Source organism: Micropterus salmoides, unplaced genomic scaffold, assembly GCF_014851395.1.
Source record: "Micropterus salmoides isolate LMB-PRFRI ecotype aquatic unplaced genomic scaffold, ASM1485139v1 Ms_hic_scaffold_16, whole genome shotgun sequence".
Lineage (NCBI taxonomy): Eukaryota > Metazoa > Chordata > Actinopteri > Centrarchiformes > Centrarchidae > Micropterus > Micropterus salmoides.
The window spans coordinates 14037317-14060831 of record NW_024040707.1 but is presented as its reverse complement, the minus strand read 5'-3'; the positions used below and the strand labels follow the sequence as shown (position 1 = coordinate 14060831).

The following is a 23515-nucleotide window of genomic DNA, read 5'->3' as shown; positions in this document are numbered from 1 at the left end:
ATATTTTCTTGGCATGACAAGGCAGACAAAAGCAATCAAATAAAAGCCACACTTCGCAGCCCTCTGCTCCCTTTGTCTCTGTGTCTCTCGTATCTCCTCCCCCTCTACTGAGCACATGTGTTGCTCCCTCTCCCCATGCTTGACTCGAACAGGTGCCTTTCCCCTCCACCACTGACCAACGTGGGGTGTTTTCTTTCTCTGTTGAGCATGTGTGCGAGTGTATGTTTATAAGAACACTAGCCACCCCCCCCTTCATAGCCCCGCTGCTACAGATGGCCATTGTTATCACGTGCAGCAAATGTCACAATTGATAGAGAAGTCTCTCTCTCGTGGGATTCATTTCCCTCTCACATCTACAGCTGCTGCTTGGGGATGAGGGTTATCTCGGCGTTATCCCAGGGTTTGAGCCACGGAGCGAACCAATCCTCCTCCCTCCCCCCACCTGATCTCTCCCTCCCTCTCTCTCTGCTCTCTTCTCTGTCGTCCTCCTCTCTTCACTTTAAATCCTCCAGTGAGTGTCAGCGTCCCTGTGGCTCAGCTGCCTTCCTCTATCTCTCTCTTGTCACACTCTAGCTGCTCCCACCGTCTCCCTGCCTCTTCTGCTCTCACCGTCCATCTCCCCTCTCTCTCTCTCTCTCTCTCTTTTTTCTCCCTCCCCTCCTTGCTTCCTTGTTTTCCACTCCACTGCCGATCTCGGGGAAATCATTGTTGGAGACAAATTTCTCTGTTTGCCGTTCACACAAAGAAAGGGATTACGGTTTGATTTGCTGGCTCCGGGCTCGCTCTGCATCCAGGCAAGTGGCAGCTCCTTATTCTCTCCTCCTTCTCTCCTTCTTCTTTTTCCATTCTCACCGCCATCCGCCATCCAAAGACTGTGATGTATGCATGGCAGAGAGTGTATGTGCGGTTGATGCTGTGTATATAGGCTAAGGGAATCAGGGAAGGTGGGGGTAGGGGTGGGAATTATGTGAGGGAAAGAGGGGGGCAGGCACACTCGGAGCAGGCACGTCCAACCCAGAGGGACAGATGGCCAGTAGCCCTGGTGCTTTTTCCTCTTTGGTTTTCTAATTCACCCTGCAGGCTTTGTGTAAGGCCCACTAGTACACAGACCTTCTTTTCAACAAGCAAGAGATGGCTGCACTCCTGAGGTAGAAGAGGGAGGGAGAGGGGGGTATCTGTGTGTGAAGAACGGACAGGGTATAGGAAAAGGAGAGAGGAAGGAGGAGGGGGGGGGGTTGCTGTAGAGACAGAGCAGGTTTTTACGAGGAGGTTAGGATAGGAGAGGAGAAGAGATGAGAGGGAGCTGAGAAGGGGGGGTCATCGGCCTGAAATGCATGGGGGTCAGGTCCAGATGCTGCTCAAACAAAAGGGCTTCTCTGGGGGGAACGGCAGGGGGAAGCGTGGCACTCGCCATTGTGTGTGTCGCTGCATTGCAGGGTGCTGCTGGGGAGCCTCATGCTAATGATGGCCATTCATTCTTGTAACGGATGAGTGGGCCCCAGCTTCTGTTTGCCTGCTTTTCACATCACGGTTCATATTTTGTTCATGTGAACAAATATCTGCTGTGCTAACACACGACTCGCTCTGGAAAACGACAAGAGATGGAAAAGGGATGGCTTCCAAGCTCATTGAGGAAGCTGGGCAAATATGTGTTTTTGCATAGTAATGATGTATGAAGACAGGTGCAGACTCTCTCTCTCTCTCTCTCTCTCTCTCTCTCTGTGTGTTTACAAGGACTGTGTCTGTGTGTGAGGTTTATGTTTAATACATGTGTTGGTGTATTCACTGCCATATTTAGCATATTTTATAGATGTAGTCATAACCAGGCATCATTTCTCACTATAAAAATAAATCACATACCACATACAGGCCAAAAGGACTGCAGATCTTCCTTCTTGTGTTAGCGTTGAGTGTGACTGGCAAGTGGGTTGAAGGTGGCAGTGGAGGCTGTTCTCTCTGGCCCATTTCAAAGGCACCTTACCTTATCCGGACGAAACCATTAAAAAGACACAACCTCTGTTTTTGTTTCTGCACTTTCAGTTCAGAATAAACTGTACCTTGAGTCTGATCTTACATTAACTTAATCAATCATGATGAGAAACCACTGCTGTCAGAAATATAAAGCACAAAATTCTTATTAATTTTTCCTCTCCAAGCTCATGTAAGACAGTCGTCCCTTTGTGAAGTATAGATGTGAAGATTGTTGATAGGATCACCCCAGAGTCACTCGGATCATTTTAAAGTGATCAGTCCCTGATTAATGAGTAGCTATCTTGTCCCACAGCTATAGCAATGCTTCATGTAGTCCTCTCTGGATGGCTGTGGGGGGGCTACAGTCCTTGTCTGATCAGACCTGAGTGATACTTCAGCCAAACTGGGAATCCTGTCCACATGGAGCAAAAAGAGAGCTTGGGATTGTTCATTAAAGCAGGTGTGAATTCTCTATTAACTATTTACACACTGAAGATTACATTTCAGAAAGCAAGCTAGTTTCTCTGTTTTTGTAGTTGTCAGTGGAGTGTGATGATGATAGCCCTGTCTTTGAGGTCAAGGGAATGAACTGTGCCAATTCACTGGCTGAACAAAGATTCTCTGTTATGATCCTGTCGTCTTTTACAAGACTAATTTGTGCTTGAGTGTCTTGTGATCGTTGGGATGTGCATCTTCTCTGGGGGCCAGCTAGCCCCACATACTGTATTTCCTAAGTGTTTATGAGCGTCGATGTCTAAAAATTAGATATGCTTTAACTTTCTTCATTGAACTTTGTGTTCATTTGGCTGCTTACAGTGTTGGTTGATCATATTTACACTTGTGTAATTTACATTTTAGCTTCATTGCTCCATCAGTGCAGTTTACTCTACTAATTTACATATTTAGAGTTCAACAAACCTACCAATCTACTTCAGGATTGCATGTTTTACAGTATATGTTATGCAGTCAGTAAAGGTAATGTAGTGTTTCTGCTCTTTGTTTGAATATTTGGTTTTCATTGAATAGCTTAGGCTGAATTGCCATTTTGCAAATATATTCTGTTATCTCTATATCTGTTATCTCACCTACTGTACGATAGTTGTATTGTAATTGTCATTTTGTAAATATTAAACTAACGAGATATAACATGTTAATTATTTAGCTTTAAAGTGCCCTTTCCCCCTGCTTCCAGTCATTATGCTAAGCTAGGCAAATCTGTTGACTGTAGCTTCATATTTAGTGTACCTACATGAGCTGATTGGTATTTCCCAAAATGTCGCAAAATTCCCTTAAACAAATAACTTATGCATTATAATTTTACTGTGCAGATGACCAGTTATAAGACAAGGCAATATATATATATATATTTTTTTTTACAGATATACCGTAAAACTTAGTTAATAGCCAAGTCCCAAATAGCCGCCTACCCCGTTTACTAGCCTGGTGAGGGAACACATTTTGACAAATAAACGCAGGTCTCAACTAAATGCCTTGTCTGTTTTTTATAAAAGTTCTTTGGATGTATAAAACCTCTTAAACCCCGCCGGGTCGCCCGCTTTAGCTGCTTCTAAGCTGCTTAGATCATTAATACAAAGATTTAATGTTTATACATATGATCAAGATGTCAGTATGGACATGCTACACATCATTAGATCGGTGAGATTCTCCACAATTCAATCATTCAGTTCATTTAACCAAAACAACAAGCCTCAAAGTCTAATTCTTATAGATTTACCAGTGTAACCTCAATGGTAGGCTACAAGAGAGGGAAAAAAAAGTGCAGACTCCCATTACCTTTTGAAGCGCTCATTAAATCCGCTCGTTAAGTCCGAATGTGGCTATTCCTTGATTCTGTAAGGATCCACCGATCAAAAGACCTACTTACAAAATAAAAGCGCATAAGCCCTTTGTCTGAGCTAGATCAAATGAATGAGGTGTATTTAATATTATTTGATCATTTTAAATTTTTAACAGTAATATTCTGTTTGAAATAAATCAACTGTTTCATAGTAGCCTATTTCAGTTATGTGTGAGAGGAATTAAAGGTCTGTCCCATATGGATGCCTGTCCCAAAAAATAGGCAGGGTCAATTCAGTGCAAATAAAAGCCCGGGATATTAATCAAAGTTTTACAGTACCAGTATCTGCAAAATCTGACCAAAGCATCTCACCAGTAAAAGCTATATGAATGAAAATGAAATGATCCTCCCCCCATTTTGCAATATTATACAAAAGGATGTTATGTTGGAAAGCTACAAACTGAGATTAGAGTTATGTTAATCCCAAAAACAAAAAACATGTCCAACCTCCTCCTTGAGCTATCTCACACTAACAAATGTCATTCTTAGAGTAACACTGCTATTACTAACCTAAGTAGTCTTCCGTTTAGTTAACAAAGGAATACTGTGGATACTGTGATATTGTGGATACTCATGCTGCACGTTGACGGGGAAATCAATAACAAACACTGTTAGACATATTGCTTATCTAAATTTTGTATTCCAAATTGAATATATCAGGATAAGATGTAGAAAACACATGTCTATACCCAACTGTATTTAAGGTAGCATATGTTACTTTAATATACTAAATTTAGCATTCAACAATTTTGTTGATTTACTCCAGTAAACTATTTTTTTACTTTTAGGTACAATGAGGGCAAGATTGGACCATGTGTGTCCAAACAGAAAGCTGCAGTCCTCTTCCCTCAGGGCAGCTCCTGGGTTTGTGTTCTGGTTGCCTGGGCAGCAGTCCATGTCCATGCAGGTACAGGCCTGCGCTGCCAGGTACAAGCTTTCCTTGGGTCTGCCATGCACTCTTAATCTCCCAAGGTCCTAAACAAGTCCAGACTCTAGTCCAGTGAAAGCATAGTAAACAAATCCAGCTCTGCACTCCCTCATGTAAAACTAAAAACTATTTTCATCATATTTACATATGTATTTTATCCAGCTGGTAACAACAGGAATATGTTCATTTCAATCCTTACCCATATCCTTGTCCTGCCGCACTCTTCACCCTTCCTTAACCTCGTAGAGGTTTTCTCAGTCATGAGACCTGCCTGAAGCTGGCTGTTTATCAGGAGGGACCATGTGTTAGGTAATGTCAAGAGTCTATATTTATGGCTAAGATAGAAGGAGAAGGGAAGAAGAGAAAGACAGAGGAGAGGAAGAGAGAGAGAGCAGCAGGGAGGGAGGGAGGTAGTGGGCGGGAGTATGCAGAGGGGCTGTGGGGCTGCAGCCATTGGCCTCAGACAGGAGCTGGAGTGTGAATAGCTCACAATGGCTTAGCCTCTAAGCTGGGCTGGACCTCTAATTTGCTCTGCTTGTGGAGCTTTGAAGAAAAACGGCAGCTGCCTTCTAGCTGCCTGCCTAAATGAGCTCGCAAGCTGGGAGCTAGCACTCGCTCACAGACAACTGGCTGATCCATGGATGGTTTGCTTAGAAGAGGGAGAGCAGAATTCAACCTGCTTGGATTTATCTTTTTGAATATTTCTATGGAATAACATGAGGGGAAAGCAGCAGCAGTAGCAGCAGCGGGGCGGTCTAGAGGTAAATCTGTGACATTTATTTCTTCTTCTGGGAATGATGCCCCGGCCTCTGGGATTAGATTGGAAGGGATGTGGGTGGGGAGAACTAACAGATACACACAGAGGCAGAATTACAGAGGCAGGTGGATTTTTTTTAAGAACTGTCGGAATCAGTGCCTATGCAGATTTGTGGTGTGATATTGATGAGCTGTGATGTGTTGTGCCATGTGTCTGCATCTTCTCCCTCATCCATCTTCCCTTCATTTTTGCCTCCTTGAGTGCTAGCTCTCTTTTCTAAGCTTTACTCTTTTCCATCTTGGTTTTCTCCAATAAATAGTGGCTTCTAATAAGTGAAAAAAAAAACTGCCATCTTTTATGTTATTTTACAAGATTTCCAGCTAGTGACACTTCAGATTGTGCTTTGCCACTATTCATTTTCAGCCCCCCATTCTTCTTCCCCATATTGAAAGGGGAGAGATGGGGAGGGAGCAGGGGGAACAGCAGGAGAATAGCGGCTGAGACTCCGCTGTGAGGAGTGTTGTGGCGCGAGCTGAAAGAATGGCCTGTTGTATTGGGCAGCAGCAGTATTGTGTGTCTGGCCTCTCTCTCCCTCTGTCCTCTGTGCTTCTCATCTTAAATGGGTAACTGCATCATCCCTTTAGTTAAACAGTCACTGCAAGGAACCTGCTCTTCTTAAATAAAATAGGCTCTTTGATGAAGTCTTTCCATAGATTTAGGGCTGGGAGTTTGATATGTTTAGATACTCGTGAGAATAACATACTTCAGATTGAAACAGTACTTTCTAGATTGCCTGCTTTGAGAAATAAAAGCTTGATTTTCTATAAAACCCTTTTTTGTGTGTTTAACAAATATAGAGCTGAAATGATCGATTGACAGTAAATTAATTGGCAAGAATTCTACATAACTGGTTTCAGTCATTTATCAATCAAAAATCCTAAATATCACCTAGTTCCAGCTCTTCAAATGCGATGATCTGCAGTTTTTTTCCTTGTCTAGTCATAAAATAACTTGGCCTAAATAAAACAGTGTAAAGATAGCAACCTTTTGAATTAAACCAGGAACAGTCTGATCAAAGTAAAAGTAAATCAGAGTAAAAACTTTTGGTGCGTGACATTTTTTGCTATGGACACATTTCTGGTGGCAAAAAGGTTTATACATAAATGTGACCTTTTTTTTGTAACACTGCCAATATACTTGACAGAAAATCTTTCTCAGAACTTGTTGTGTTTAATAGCTAGTTTTGAAGGCAGTTTGTGTGTGCACGGTTTTTAGTGTGTGTTTCATTGTAGGAATGAAGGAGTGGCACTGGAGCTCTTTGCTGAATCTTTCCCAACCTCACAGTAGTTAATTGAACTTACTACTGCACAGCGTGCTCTTAGCAGCAGCTCGGCCCGTGATAGGATCTGAAGTGGGCCTGCTATTTGCTTAATCATTAATCTGAGGGCCTCCACTACATTGATTCTCTCTCCGTTCCCCTTCATAAATCATTATGTGCCAGCAATCTCTTTAATGGAGGATGGAAGTGCTGATTGAACACAGCCACGGCCGGCACTCAGAACGTAATACTCACCTTGGTCTCCAGGTCAGTTGATCAGGACTGAGAACACAAGTGCAGTACCTGTCCATCTCAGCAGCAGCAGACTTCTTCAAGCATGAAGATGGAGTGACACATCCTTAAATTAAAATAAGTTTAACCTATGTTCAGACCAAATATTTTGTAATATTCTGTATTAATTCTATTAGCATCCCTAAAAAGATTTATCCAGCTGACACCATAATGGATGCAAATGGCCATCCATCCGTAGTTTGTGGTTGAGATGCTTCCATCATCTAACCAGTGTATTAAGGGACTACTTGTATAGATGAGGCCTTAAAGTGCTGCCTCAATCAATGCTGCTCTGGTAATTGGCTTAGAGTCCCAAGAGAGTTCCCTTCTGACTCCCTGTGTGACTGTTGACTTTCTCTGCCCCTCCCCTGCTCTGTCAGCTCTGAGATGTGCATGTAATTTCTTCTCATGCCATCTCTCTGTCTCTGTTTTCATAACACACACACACTTCCTTATCAACGTCTACTGTGTTTATTCTGGAAACACTTTATGCTGTCGCTATGGGATCTTTTGTTCATTTGTATATTTAAGAATCTAAACTTCGATGTGACATTATATTTTCACCTTAATTTAAGATATTTTTCTATTTTGTATGACACTATTATAGCATTGTTTGGAATTCATTTAGATAAAACCAACCATTTCCCTGCACAGTTTACGGTCCCACCAACAGACTAATCTCACTCTCAGGTCAGTTGGAAGTTGCTCGGTCTTGTGTGTTCTCCCCCCCTGCCACGTGCACACTCACAACCAGCAGGGGTTAAAAACAGCAGATGTTTAGCTGTGTGTGTGTGTGTGTGTGTGTCTATGTTAGACAATGAGTGGAAGCTCCCCAGACCATCAACAGCAGGAAGGCGATTGAGGGTATCAGATGTCACCAGAGTGCTGTCAGTGCCCCACTGCTTTTGTTAATGCACAGGAGGATTTTTTCACCTGGATTTGTGTGTGTGTGTGTGTGTGTGTGTGTGTGTGTATGCGATTGGGGTGGTGATGGTGTCTGTGTTTCTTTCACTGTCTTTATGTGTACATAATAATACGCGGTATGTGTCTCTGATGACAAACAGACAAACAGGAGCGCGTGTGGATGGACAGGTATTCAGGTTATCTTGGCCCCAGGTAACAAACTGAACCAGGGGTCAGAACAGGATATTAAGAGAGGGGCATTGGAGGACGTAGAGATAGATATCACCCACAGTCTGACAACCCGCACTTCACTTGTTTGCACATTACAAATTGGAAATATTTAAAATGTAAAAAGTCACAGCCAAATTCAAACTGGTTAAAAGGAAAGAATAATACAGTATGTGTGATGTTTGTGTATATATAGAGAGAGAGATATACAGAGATTAAGAAGAGTTAACACTTAAATTTTCACCTGATAATCAATATCCCTTGTGTGAAACCACCAACGTTATTTGGATACATCATCAGGGAACCATAAATGTCTGTATAAAATTTTGTGTCAGTCCAAATTTAGGTATTTCACTGGATAAGTGAAAACTTTTACCTGCTGGGGACCATAAGGACCATCCAATAGTTGAGCTATTTCAGTCTGGATCAAAGTGAGGGACCGACCAACCGACAGTGCCATCCCCTAGCATCACTCAGTTAGCATGGCTAAAAACAACACCATAAATAGAAAGTGTCACTTAACTTGAAAACGTATGAATGCTCACAACATTACGATTATTACCACATCATATTGTTTTGATACTTTAGCCTTCTATTCATGTACAGTACATTACGTTACATGTGGGTATCCCGGGCAGGCTTGGGCCACTTATATATGATACAAACATTCACTCAGAATGAAATATTTATTCAGCCTCCACAGATAACAGCTTCCCTCTTAGTATAAGCTCACACAGCTTGCGTCAGCCCACCAGAAAGGGCTGCAGTGCAACTTAAAATGTGATTATTTTTTGTTTATTTGTTTGTTTTTACAGTTAATAGTAAAAACAGTGTTTCACATTTTTAACAAAGTACAACCCCATTTGTGTTTTTTGTCATTGACTGTGGTGCAAATAGTGTAGTAGCATTTCAGTTGATCTATATTAGCTCAGTATTTGTGATGAGAAAATGCCAAATGATGTGAAGCAATATATGAAGGAATATTTTGGTTAATATAGTGACAGTTGAGCCCTGTGCACTGTAAAAGATTCAGTAGCCAGATGGTCTTAGAATCTGCTTTCTCTGAAGCTAAATAAGATGGCCTCTAAATGTTTCATGTCTCATTTACAGTGTGGAGAAGCATTAAAAAACATTTGGAAACACCTCTATATTCTGTCTAGAAGTCCATTTCAATTCATTTACTGTGCATGTTTTAGTGCAGGTTGAAGTAAGGTTTTGCTTAAATGTGAAATAACCACAAACAAACAGCGTTTTATATCATAGACAAACACATCTAAAATACAATGTTCATTGAAAAGCAGCTGTGTTTTTAAATCATCAAAAGAGAATATGGACAAATCAACCAGTCATTGTCTTTGTGTTATGACTTGAGTGCCAGGACATTGTTGCCATCATGTAGTTGAATAAGGCCAGCCAGTAGCAAGACCAGCTCTTTCATTACAGTAATTGTTGCACAGAGATAAAGGCCATCTCAGTCTTATCAGTACGTTTTGCTGCTTTTTGTGGCACCTCACGGAGAGATGATGCTGCTATACTGCCCTTCAAGTTGCTCACTTTGGGAGATGTTAATCTTTTCTCGTACAAAACCTTGGTATTAAAACATAGTTATGTGTGGATGAATAGTCACCTTTTGTCATGACAGAGCTTAACAATAATGCAGATTAAGACAACCTGCTCATATGAAAAAAAGTGTCCATCATGATTCAAATACATTAGACATTAGATAACATTTTCTCCAAGGTCTACAACTCCAAGCTCTGTAATTAGGCCAGCTCGGACGCTCCTGTAGTTTATGATGCGTGTTAGCAGTGAGTGAGTGGCCCAGTATTAGGAGACAGGATGTGGGTCATAGCATGCACTCAAACGGGCCACATCAGGGACACATGTCCCCTGCTTCTGTGCTTTTTATGAATTGCCAGTGAGGACAGAAACTGGCTTCCACAACCTGCTATTTATAGTCCACACTGAATACACTTATATGTGTTTACACACTCTTTCTCTCCTCTATCTGTGTACCTGCAACCGTGTGTGTGTGTGTGTGTGTGTGTGTGTGTGTGTGTGTGTGTGTGTATACTTTTAAAGTGTATGCCACATACAGACTGCAGCTAAATCTAGAGCAGAGAACAGTGGGAGGTGCAACACTACTCTTTAATGTGTACTCTAAGATTTGGCTCATGATATAGCTCTTTTTGGATTGCCCCTCTACTTCATATACCATAAAATGTGACTTAAAATGTTCCAGCGTCAATCAAGAACTCCTGGACTTTCTACCTTCACGAAAACAGGGTTACTGCAATGGATAGCTTTAGGCTGTATATTAATATTGTGTCTAGTGTGGCAACTGATAATTATTTTTGATTTTTGATTACTCTCGGGATTATTTCTTTAATCTTCTATTAATTGTTTATATGTATCAGAAATAGTGGAAAATGACGATTATATTTTACTGGAGGTAATAGTTTGTTTTGTTTCACCAGCAGACAGTAACAGATTTGAGCTGCAACAATTAGTCGTTTAATTGATCAGCTTCTCAAATGCGAAGCTTTGTTGCTTATATCATTATCCATTGAGTCTCTTTGGGTTTTAGACTCTTGGTCGGACAAAAAGAAGCTATTTGAAATGTCATCTTGGGCTTTGGGAAACTGTGACAGGAAGGTTTCTAATGTTTTGTAGGCTCAACAATTAATTGATTAAAGGGATCATGTGTAGATTTCAGCGCCCTCTAGGGGTGAGATTTCAGATTGCAACCACTACCTTCCCAAACGTGTGCTTGTGCGTGTGTTCGAACTAATGAGCGAGCCAAAACAAAGACCAACACACCGGAGACAGGATCATACAAAATGCTGGAAACTCAGGGAAATTCCCACTGCAATGTTACCGTAATATTTTTATGAGCTTGATTTGAACTAATTCATGCTTGTTGCTGCATTTAGCTGACATGATACGTCAACGTTAGATAGTCTGCTGGCTTTTTAATAACTTTCACCGGAGAGCCTCAGCAATGTGAGCACAGCTAAACGTATTGGATGAGAAGAGTTAGTTAGCTAAACTGAATATTATAAATGAGATCGTTACCACACTTTACTATAACAGTTCGACCATAATAAGTAATGTTATTGTACTGAATGGGTCTTCATTTCTGGTGTTGTCCTGCACCATTGTGTTGCATTATTGTATATTATGTGGGCCACATAAGTTACGGCAGTTGAGAACGGCAAAGAAGCTATGTACCTGAGTATTGGTAAAATAACAGTAAATCTAAACTTATTGTTACAAAGCAAACAACTCCAGATCCCTGCTAATCCAGCTGGCTGCCCCTGCCTTGCATCACTATTGGTTTTAGAAACAAAGCGTCCCATCCTTTGTACTGTTACATCATTTCTTGCAGGCTTAAATCAACACCGGTACCAGAGTTAGCTGGTAAAGTAATGTGGCAAGCTATACAACTGGAGTATTTTGCAACGGAAAAAACATTAGGAACTAGTTGGCGTTAGCTGGCATGCTAATGTTATCTAACTTGAGCCAACTAAAACACAAAATCACAATATATTTCACATGCTTTACAGTAATGTTAGTTTACCTGTACAATAGGACAAAAGCCAACTCTGGGTAGGTTATGAAAATAAAGCGAAGATTTCTCCTCAAACGCCTTCCTGATGTTGACAGTGTTTTCACCCGACATCAATCTGATTCTCGTTTGGCCTTATCTTTTTTTTCATCCTTACGTTTGTGTTGGAGTCTGTGTTGTGCTGGGAGCTTGTTGTTTTTTGGTATTAGTGGACACCATTTCGTAATTCGTTGTGTGTACATATCAGAATCAGTAGGCAAGAGGTTTGGGAGCTCGCAGCCTAAGTAAACCAGTGGATTTCACAGAAAATCCCACCTGATTTCTTCACATAGGAAACAGTATGGTGGCTGTTCCTAGCAACCGAGAAAGCAGTTCATCTTTTTTGTGAGGTTACAACCTATTCACAAACAGGCATTAAAAATATGATTAATTTCATTAGAAAAGAACATATAGCCCCTTAATGGAAAAAATAATTGATAGATTAATCGGCAAATACAATAATCACTAGCTGCAGCCCTAAAACGGAAAAACACTCACATTTAAAAAGTAGGAGTCAGTGAATGTTGTTGTTGTTGTTGATTAATTTTGTGTCCATCAACTAATCAGTCAATCAGCTCCTTGTTACAGCACCGGTCTGAATTGGATTGTACATTAGGTATACCAGTGCCGTGATAGAGACATAGAGGCAATGTTGATGACGTGACAGAAGCGACGACAGGTTTGCCTGGACTCCTTTATCCTTTTAGCAGTACGTAGATCAATAACTCTCTCACACACACACACACACCCGCAGGCATGCACACACCCAGCTTCATCCTTGTGAGGAAGAGAGTGAGATGCTACTCACTCAATAACACGATGCCCAGACAAGATGAAAGTGGAGATGCGCTGCACGGAGCGTGTGCCGCACAACAAGCCAGAGGTGCTGTGTGTGTTTGTCTGCTCTGCGGTTGTTTGTCAGACAGCAAGAGGTGAGAATGAGGAAGAAACTGCGAGCTGTTTGTTGTGCAAGGGATTTCACGTGCCCATTAGGTGATTTCCCGCTATGTATTATTTGTCTGTACCCCCCTCATCCTCTTCCACTCTCTCCATCTTTCTCCCTTTCCTTCCGTTCTACCATTTGGCAGATGTCCCCTGTCACAACAGCCCTGTACTTCCCTCCTTCGTCTCCCTGTGGGCATGGACTGGAGTAGCTGATTGATGTTGTTGAAAGAGAAATAGATACTGATTGGATGTTGTGTGTTTAGTAGGGAATCAAATGTGTTGTGGTGAACACCACATCACACCTTGAAACAACTGCTGTGTCCGCCAACTAAAACCAATGAATATTTTCAAAATCAGGAAGACATAAACAGAGAAATTAAACTTTGTTGTGAGTGAGAAATGAAGATGAAAGGAGAGAATTGTAACAATGTTGGTGATTGTCTGATATTTCATGGGGCGACATCATTGGGTCAAAACTGAAATTTTCAACTAAGTTGGCTAACATAACATACATAGACTGTATAAAAGAAGTGGACGTTGCCTCTGGGTCTGAAAAGTGAAACCAATGCAAAAGTACCTTACCCTGGATTTTTTCTCATGGGCAGCAGGTGGCAACTCCCCTGGGTGCAAAAAGAAGTCTGCATTGGGACAAAACTACTACTTGTCACTTGATTTATTACCTCAGTTTATGGTCTCAGTTGCTAGTTTAACCTCTTGGTACTGGACCTGCCCAATCGATTTTCGCTGTTCTAGCTGTTTTCTGTCCAAAAACAGCGGTCGTTTGTGTCAACAGAGACCGTCTGGCGGGCCGCCATCTTGGTAAGGTCAGCTGAGCTGACAAGTTTCCTTTCTGTTGTCAGATAGAGTAGAGTTTGCTTTGGCGGAGGCGGTCTTTATCGGCCTCTGCTGGCGACCCGTAGGAGCTACACAGACATGCAGGATATCAATCACAATTCGTCTCTTCAATACGAAGAGAAAGAGCCCTGTAGTAGAGAGGTGCATTGGGATTGGGATCCAACACAAATCTCACGGGAGCGGGCGGTTTTAACTGTGCTGCGGGCGGTAAAACAAATATACTGCGGGTCCCGCAGTAACGCTGATAAGATGGAGTCAACAAACGAAGTTGAAAAGAAGATAAAAAAGAGCACATGCGATCGCTCACGTGAACGTACTTAACGGGCCTGATTCCTACCAGCGATCTTTGATATGGGAGGTGGACCCACTGACAACGGAGCTAAACCCCGTGGCCACTGATGACCCTCGCCAGTTAGCCTACGTCTCCTAAGGTGTTGGGAGTGAGGTTTACTCACTGCACAGCCTCGCTGGTTTCCGTCACACAGGCGTTTAGCATAGCCCAAACATTTGTGTCTGTTTTTTTTTACCCTGCATGTCACAATGTTTGCGGGTGCGGGCGGGAGTGGATACACATGTTGCGGGAATGGGCGGTAGAGTAACACACATGTTGCGGGAGCGGGCAGGACCGGGATCAAGAAAACAGTCCCGCGCAGATCTCTACCCTGTAGGATGTTCTGTTCTCTGTGGCCTGTAAAGCATGGGAGTGCTTTTGGTCATAGGAATATTGACTGTTTTTATCAATATTTAAATGTTTTGGAAGTTTTCTGTTATTTGGAATGTGGTTGTATGGAGAGAAATAATGTTTTGAAGATAACTCATGAACATCTAAACAGTAAATATGGCCAAAACATGGACATTCGCCTGGTATATTTTTGAAAGATTGTGTAATAACTGTTATATATCAGTTTCTTTTCATCAAATTTACAGTTAGTTGTATTCCGGGTGTATTAGAAGAAATTCAGGTGCATTATAATCTAACTTATGATGGTTTTGATGGTTTATTGCATTAAAATATAGCTTTTTTTTACCAGGCGAGAATGAAAATATCATATTATTTATATATTGCATCTCCATGTAGTCTGTAATGGTAAAATAAATATGTTAATATACAATGTATTTATATTCCTTAGCTTCTGACCTTTCAAAGGAGACCAGAATTATGCATCTAGGCCTAATGGTTGACGAGATATTATTGATTTATTTTGGGTATGTTATTTTAGGCGTTTTTCCCGGAAATAGGTGCCAGGTACCATGTGGTTAAGTCTTATTTTGTAAATGATGGTACCATTTAGAGAAAAATAGTCGATACAGCAGGGTATGCTTTAGGGCATGGCTACATTGTGTTTGCCAAGTTGCAACCAGGATGACCTGTCAGGCATAACAATGCAGATCCCTCCCCAGCTCCACCCTCTCGTCCAAATATGGTCACTTCTGGTTCTAAAGCAAGATGGGTGACGTCACCGTGGCTACATCAACTTCTTATATACAGTCTATGGTAACATACCTGCTAAATGTCAGCATGTTAGTATTTAGCACAAAGGACTGTGTGCCTAAGTACAGCCTCACAGAGCTGGTAGCGTGGCTGTCTTGTTAATGTTTATGAAGAAGGGTATTGGGTAATATTTTGAAACGCAAGACTTTGGGAGCAGCTCACAGTGTGTGGACTATTTTGTTCGTACAGTCTCTAGTCTTCCGTTGACCACTTTCGTGTTGAGATGTGGATTTGCATATTTGAACTTGTCTACTAGTTTTAAATCCAAAATATCCTTAAAGAAGTCATTTATTGTGATCTTTTTCTTTGGTACTCTCAGTGACACTCATAGGTAAAAGTACTCCACTGGTGTTTTGTTCTTTGTTAGAACGCAACTGATGAATTTCTCAATGAATGTTGTTGGTTATATAATCCCTACTCAATACCTGGAGTTGCCTCATTGGTGTTAAAACTGGTTCTGAAAAGATTTATGATTAATTTGATTACCTTACTGTTCTCTTTCATTGACATTTACCATATCACATGAATTAGCAATGGAAAGAATATAGATGCTTAAAGAAGTCATTTATTGTGATCTATATCACAATAAATATATATCAAAATAATAGGCTGCTGGCTTTAGCTTCATATTTACAGACATGAGAGCAGTATCAGTTGTATAACAGACTCTCAAAATGTGGTCAATCAGTCTTCATTGTTGTTATGTAATAAAAAAAAACATATTATCTTCTATCAATACTGATGATGGATTTTTTCAGTGGTGAACAGAAGAGTACAGTACATACTGTAAAACTTTTACCCAGTGCAGTTCAGGTGTTAATATTTGGCACATTTAAGACAAGTACTCCTATGGCAGCTTCAGCCTGGGCAGGATTAGCATGTTTGGGCTAGTGAGAAAGATGCTACTGTGCAGACTTCAGCTTCCCCTGTTAGATGTGCATGATGCCTCTCTATCTGCAACAAAATGTCATAAAAACAGTCTGAGCCTTTCGATGTTATGTAATGCTACCTCTCTGTGTATTTTGTGTTGTGTTATTTATGCAGGATACACACTACACTGGTAGATGTGAGTAATGTAGGCCTACACGAACCACTTTTCTGTCTCTGACCACAACTTTTACATCACAAAGACACTGAAATGGTTAGAAAAAACACAGAATCAATACCCTGTAACACCACAGTAAATACTGAGAAGAGACCCAGGCAATCACAATCAGATCACAAATAGAAATACTTTATTGATCCCCAGGGGGAAATTTGTTTCGTTACACTCACATAACAAGGCAAAAAAGAAACCAATTAGGGAAAAAAAAAAAAAGAAAACAGAATTATTACAAATTTAAAATGAATAGAACTATGTAGAATTATGTACACTATACTACAGTATGGGCAAGCTTGCATCATTTCTACAGCTACTGATAAATTGCTTATGATGCTAAACACAGCCTGGGCAGGACTGGTCAGTGTGCAGTTTTTTATGAAAGTCCTGAGCCACTCAAAATGTAGAGCCTCATTTGAGTTAAGTATATTTAAGCCAAGGTTAGTGCTAAAAAAAATGCCATCATTAAAACGAACGACAGACATGTCTCATTTCCTTTAATGAGTAATCATGCCCACTGACACCATTACATTTTTTAAACGCAATGTGCAAAAGTGGCTTTTCAAGAGCATATTTGATGCCTACAGAAGTCTGCCCAGGCTTGTCTTATATGATTTTCTAAAAGCAAAATAAGGGAGACCGCAGAATATAGACATCCTCATTTCACTACAGTTCAAAGAACTGTCACTTTTTCTACCAAAAGATCTGTCAGTTGTGATTAATGATTCTAAACATTTTTAGAAATGCATGATATTGCCTTTATATAGCTTTTAAAGTTTTTGTTTTTCCTAGCATGTGCATCTACTTGGAATAACACAGAACAAGAAATACAGGGAGTGGACACCAATAATGTAACCCAATACAATATACCTGCAATAAATACTATGTTTGTGAAGCTCATAGTGTTTAGTTTTTTAGCAGTGACAGAGAGATATTGCTTCAGCTCTGTTGTTATTTTAAGCAGTAGCTTGTGGTGGTGGTGTTGTTGTTGTATTGAATTGCATTTATTTTACAGGTGTTGCTTTTACTGGTTTTCCTACCAGTACAACAAAGTAAAAATAAAAGGTAACACTCGGGCATTTTTATACTGCCTTGTATGCTCTCTGGGAGCATAAGCACCCAATTTTTCCCTGAACAAAGATTTCTCTCTGCTGGGTTTGGTGGCATTTCTAAACTGAAGATGTTTCCAAATGTGCTTGTTTAATTTTTACATTCATGCGTCCACTGGCTGGTTTCTCACAGTGAAAGAATGGAGCCCATTGATGACTGTCAGTGGAACTTAGTTCATCAGAGCCGGGGTCAGGGCCATCATTGTTTCTCTGGCCAGAGAAAATAGACTATCCATACTGATAGTAAGGAGAAAAATGTGACCTCACTGTTTCTGTCGTACACTGAGAGCATTCAGACTCTCTCTCTGTGAGTCCAACTGACGACAAGCTGCCGAGTAATTCAACAGGAGTTATCTGCCAAACTTAACAAAAAGTCCTTATATTAGTTAATGATTTCTAAAAAGTTGGTTCTTTAGCAACAATAAAACGTATAAATGCCATCAAGTGGGCTTGAGCTGTGCTGATGAAAAAGATATTTTATCATTATATGCATGTTTATCATCTCTCAGTTCTAGAAGACTTTCTGTGTAATAGGGTGTGCAATATGACAATAAATATAATATCACACAATATACTGTGAATCAGTCTACTGTCATTCATCGTTTTTGTCTATAGAACAAAATTCTGAAGAATTCTCATAAAATTTTACTAAAGCCCAAAGTGACATCATCAAATGTGTTGTTTTGACCAACCAACAGTATAACCCAAAGACATTCAGTTTACAATCCACTAATCAATTAATGAATGTTTAAGTTTTAATAAATTTTGCATCAGTGTGGTCAAGTCGTAGATGTGTAAGATGGGTTAATGAAAACCGACTTCCTGTCTGCTTATTTTAGGTATGCAACTAACCATTATTTTCATTATTAATGAGTCCAATGTTTTCTTGATACATTGTTCTGTCTGTAAAACACCAGACAGTGAAAATGCCCATCAGAATATACTATATAGGGAACAAAGTCACATCACATAAAATGTCTTGTTTTGTTCGACCTAAAGTCTAAAACCTCAAAATAATTCTACTTACTATCACGTAAGACAAAGAAAAGCAGTGAATTCTCACATTTAAGAAGCTGTAACCATCATATTTAGCATTTTTATTTGAAGAATGACAAACAATGAATCAATCAAAAAAGTGTTGCAGATGCTGCAGCTCTAAACAATTTCTTCATTTATTTTCCAGAAAATTATTAATATCACATAGGGCTAGACAATAAAACAATAACAATAATGGTTGCAATATTTTTTTTCAATAACAATATAACAGATGGTCAATAAATATTCAATAAATGACCTTGCTTGTTGACCAGTGGCCCCGTACTGCGAAGCAGGATTTGAAGTTAGTGAGGTAACTTCAGGTTTTCAGTCCTTTGACGGTGGTGTACTTCTTCCTGGGGTAATTAGCCATAGTAACTTGTGCTGAATAGCTAACTTGCCCCAGTTGCAGAGATGCAGAGATGCTTTTGTATACCGATACCATCCTACAGAGACTGATTGAAGCACTAAAGCCTTGTACTTGTTGTACTTTTAAGGTATAAAAGTCTAAGCCTACTTACCACTTTGAATATGTTTTTGTATTTATTTTTTATTTGTTCATGTCCTTTTCCCACAGCCTGTGTATGTATGTGTATATATATATATATATATATATATATATATATATTATGTTGTATTATATTATATGTTATATTGCTGTAACATGACAAATGTGACATTTGTCTTAAATTGGAATCCCCACTTTGTCTTCTCTTATTTGACTTTGCTGCAGTCAACAACAGAGATATCTCAGCATCTCAGCTCTGAATTATAAAAAATTAGCAACCATGGCTGTGACATCATAAAATGCGTAACAATGTGGGGATATATTGCTTCAATGCAACAAGAGTGATGTCCTACTGTACTGAAAATATTTAATTTACTTACATAACCCAGAAGCTCAGATTGTCACGTTTCATGAGGAAGTGGAATTGTCAAATGGCTGCAGAGCTGGTGTCTGAATCATAAACTCTGTGAAATGAATGCAGTACCACTCAAGTCATCACAAGGGTTAAAAGATTAGGAAACATTTAGGGAAATCAGTGTTTTATGCCAAACATATAGTGACGTAACCCGTAACAGAAGCTGAAAGATCTGTTGTAATGAGGCAGTGTTCAGCCTTTAATATTCTGTACTATAGGCATACCAGAATTAGTCATCTTATCAGAGCCCTCCACTGTGGGGAATAGCCTGGAATAACAGCTCCATTCCCTGCTCAGCAGATAGTGTCATTAGTGCACACTGAGCCTCAGAAACATCTCCCACCGTGGGACCACACAGTCCTATGACTCAAACTCCCAGACAACTTCACTTTCATCTCATCGTGATCCACTGAGGTGAATACAAAGCAGTGCTGTGCTTGTGTGCTGCTGCTGTAAGCGGTCACTTAGATGATATATCATGTGTTTTTTTTGTTGCTCACATTCTGAGCACTATGTCACCTAAATTGCCTCCTCCTTATCAGTTTATCTTGAGTATCATTTTCAGTGTAGCAGTGAGAGAAAAGTGATAAAAAGAATCACCATAGCGTTTGGAGTGTCTATGAAGATTCTCAGTCATCCAGGTCATAGTTATCCAACGAAGGTTAAAATCAAGGGCAACTGGACTTGGTTGAAGATACTGGAAGACGTTTCGTCCCTCATCCAAAGGACTTCTTCAGTTCTGACTGACTGGCAGGGAAACTCAGCTATTTAACCTCAGTGGGGACGTTGGCCCGGGTCATCGATACCGCTGGTTCGTTAGTGTTCCTTGTTGCTGTGATGACAGTCGTTACAGTCGTTAAGACTACCTGTGGCCAAGACTGAACGACCATCGTTGGTATCTTCACCTGAGGTCAATAGGTTACGTTTGTTGAGTTTCCTGGGAAGTGATGAAAGGACAGCATTGTAAGTGGGGGATAAGTGGTGGCGTAGACCCCCTCCCCTGTTCAATGACGGCTTCTCAACCCGGGTGTAGATGGCTTCCTTGACACCTCTTTCAAACCATTCATCTGTCTAAAATGTGCACCTGGTGGTCCTCAAACGAGTGTCCTCTGTCCTTCAGATGTAAGTAGACTGCAGAGTCTTGACCTGAGGAGTTGGCCCTTCTGTGTTGAGCCATGCGTTTGTGAAGTGGTTGTTTAGTCTCCCCAATATACAGGTCTGTGCATTCCTCACTGCATTGGACCGCATACACTAGATTGCTTTTCTTGTGTTTGGGTGTGCGGTCTTTGGGGTGTACCAGCATCTGTCTTAGTGTGTTCTTGGGTTTAAAAAACACAGGGATGTTATGTTTGTTGAAAATCCTCCTGAGTTTCTCTGATACTCCAGACACGTATGGAATCACAATGTTGTTGTGTTTGACCTTCTTTTCCTCCTCCCCTGTAGTTTTGTTCTTCTTGGATTTTGTGGCTGTCTTCACAAAGGTCCATTTAGGGTATCCACAGGCTGTAAGTGTAAGTGTGAGTGCAGGTATAGGACTGAGCTGTGTATTGTAAAGACTTGCCTATTATCGGGGTGTTTGTGGGCTGGGTGTACGCTGAGGGATGGAGTGTAAGCTTGCATATTGGAGAGGTTCTGGTAATCACTTGAACAAGCAAGAGTCTTGTGTCAAACATGAGGTTTTTCACCGGTAGAACACAGTGATGATGTTAATAGTTGAAGAGTGACAACTATTGGATGGATAGCCATGAAATTTGGTATCCTGGCTGTGGACTTGAGTTTTGTTTTAAGGTAGTTGTTCCTTTTCCTGTAGGAAGTTACTGTACTTCTGTTTACCATCACATAGACCCAGTAGTAGGCATTGTGTCTTACCCACAATGATTCTCTTCTGCATGTATTACAGTGGAGTCTATCTCACTTGAGAGGGAAGTGTATACATCTGTGTATATCTTTATATATAAATATACTTTATAGGCATGTATATACTCCTGTTCTGGTCACAGACGGGTTACAACTTCTATCAACCATCTGGCCCGTCATCTCGTCTCCCTTTTATGAAGACAGAGACACAATAGCTCCTCTCTCCATTGTCTGGTGTCAGCTTCCTCCTACAAAGTGTTCCCACTACAAAGTAAAAACACCGCAAACCACTAATCATTAACCCCAGTAAGGGATCAGGTTCGAGGCAGTAAGGCCCAGCAAGGAAAATTTTAATGTTGGTTTACCTTTTAACAGAATTTGAAACCAAATTCAATAGAGAATCTAATCAGTCCTCTGATGTGCAATTCTTTCAGAATTATGTCAAATATCCTGAGTTTCACTGTCTCATGTTTTCTTTTCTTTTTACATAAAGGAATCAGTCCTGGTTTCCATTGCCTCAGACTGAAAAGCTTTTGTGTGACAACCGTTAAACCTGACAACACCTAAGAATGCAGTAAGTGTAGCTGTTCAGCATTGCAGTCGAAGTGGGGACAATGCAGCTTTAACGATCAATAACAGCTTAAGTTAAATGACTATAATACTATTATGTTGGTGCATTTTACAATTCCAGACTCACCATGAAGAAATTGATGGATTGATAACAGTTATCAGGACTATGGCTTAAGGTCACCTTTATTTTATCTTCTGACTTACAGCAGGCAGCAGTTTTCCCATGAGGCAGAGAGAGCCTAATATTCTTTGCTTCCAATCGCCGCTCTGAATTACAATCACGCCCTCCTGATTTCAGAACTCTCTCATTTACTGCTTTGAAAACCCTTGCCCATGGCCGGTCATCATCTCAAAAAGCTGAATGAATGTCAGGGTTGACTGCATTTTAACACTTTCAGTCAGGTAGTGGTTTGTGCCATGAGGGAAAACTGATTTCATCTTCAGTCAACTGTAAGCACGCGGCCTGAAGGTTATTGCATGCAGGTAACTAGCAGCCACCTAAACTTTGTTTGTTTTTCCTGCCCTTAGGTACGACCCGCCCCCCTCGAGACGGAGAGGTCCCAGGGGTGGATTACAACTTCCTGTCTGTGGAGGACTTCCTAGAACTTGAAGAGAGTGGCACACTTCTGGAAATAGGAACATATGAAGGTGAGGATGATGATCATTATCATCAACATAACTGAAAATCCCTGCAGCTCATGATAGCGCAGGTGGCCTGATTCTCCACAGATACAATGAGCGTGGCAGCGATCAACATTTATTTTTTCCTACATGCAGGCGGGCTATAAGTGTGTTCACTCAGTTGATTCCGATTAGACTGTGCATGAAGGGGGGAGATGCATCCAGGAGACAGCAGGTCACTCCACATCTGCCCCTCTCACTCTGATTAGGACAGTGTTGTGCAGCGCTAAGTCTCATACTGACACAAACCTGTGCGTGTAAACATGCGTGTGTGGGCGGATGTGTGTTTGTGCACTGTGTGTTTGTGTGCAAGCCTGTGTGTTCCACGTGTGATTGAGCACATGAGGCTGGGAGAGAATGTTACGACATTAATCTGCTTGGCACAGGTTCTTCTGTGTGTTGGCACGTTTCTCTCTTTCACGCAGACAATGTCAAATACCTGTCCACAGGAGTCTGCGGCCATACAGACAACCACAGGAATACAGGATTATTGATTCATAGTTCTGGATATATGAATATATAGAGAAATATTTGATTAAATGCACTATGGAATTACAGCAAGAAGGCATAGCATCATTTTTTGCATAAAAAGACTGGAAACAGGTGGTAAGCGCTAGCCTGGTTCTGTCTGTAGGTAACCACTTCTGCCTACCAGCCCCTCTAAAGCTCATTAATTAACAAATCATATCTTGTTTGTTTTTGGACAGAGACATGCTAGCTGTTTCCCCCTGCTTCCAGCCTTAATCCTAAACCTAAAAGATAATCGGCTGCGGCCTATATTGATGTACTCATCTAACTCTCAAAGTGAAGTAGCATATTTTTGTTTGGCAACCCGCAGAGAATCCAGGAGGCTACTGCGCCCGGCCACGAAATAGTCGCACACACCCTGTAAAACAAATTGTTGTCTATACACTTAGAGTTTTGTGCAGATTAAACAAATGAGACATCACGTACTAGTGAACTTTTGAGGGGCTGCTTGGTGGATTTTGTTACCTATGGTCAGAGCTGTTTTAGCTGTTTCCAGTCTTTATGCTTCATGGTTTCAGGCTCCAGCTTTATACCGACAGATTTAAAAGTGGTGTCCTTTT

The 23515-nt window shown here is 40.8% G+C and overlaps 1 protein-coding gene across 14 annotated transcripts in view; it reads left to right on the top strand.

Annotated features, from left to right (window-relative positions):
- The window catches only part of LOC119905361 (membrane-associated guanylate kinase, WW and PDZ domain-containing protein 1-like), a 103979-nt gene that overhangs the window by 45318 nt on the left and 35146 nt on the right, over nucleotides 1–23515 (top strand). For 12 of the 14 annotated variants that reach the window (XM_038722320.1, XM_038722310.1, XM_038722308.1 and 9 more), the window contains exon 3: nucleotides 22275–22394. In XM_038722320.1, coding sequence (XP_038578248.1) covers nucleotides 22275–22394 — 120 coding nt within the window. Of the gene's footprint in view, nucleotides 1–5244; nucleotides 5519–21669; nucleotides 21751–22274; nucleotides 22395–23515 lie in introns of those variants that run through there. The other 2 variants (XM_038722318.1, XM_038722317.1) reach the window with 2 other exon arrangements.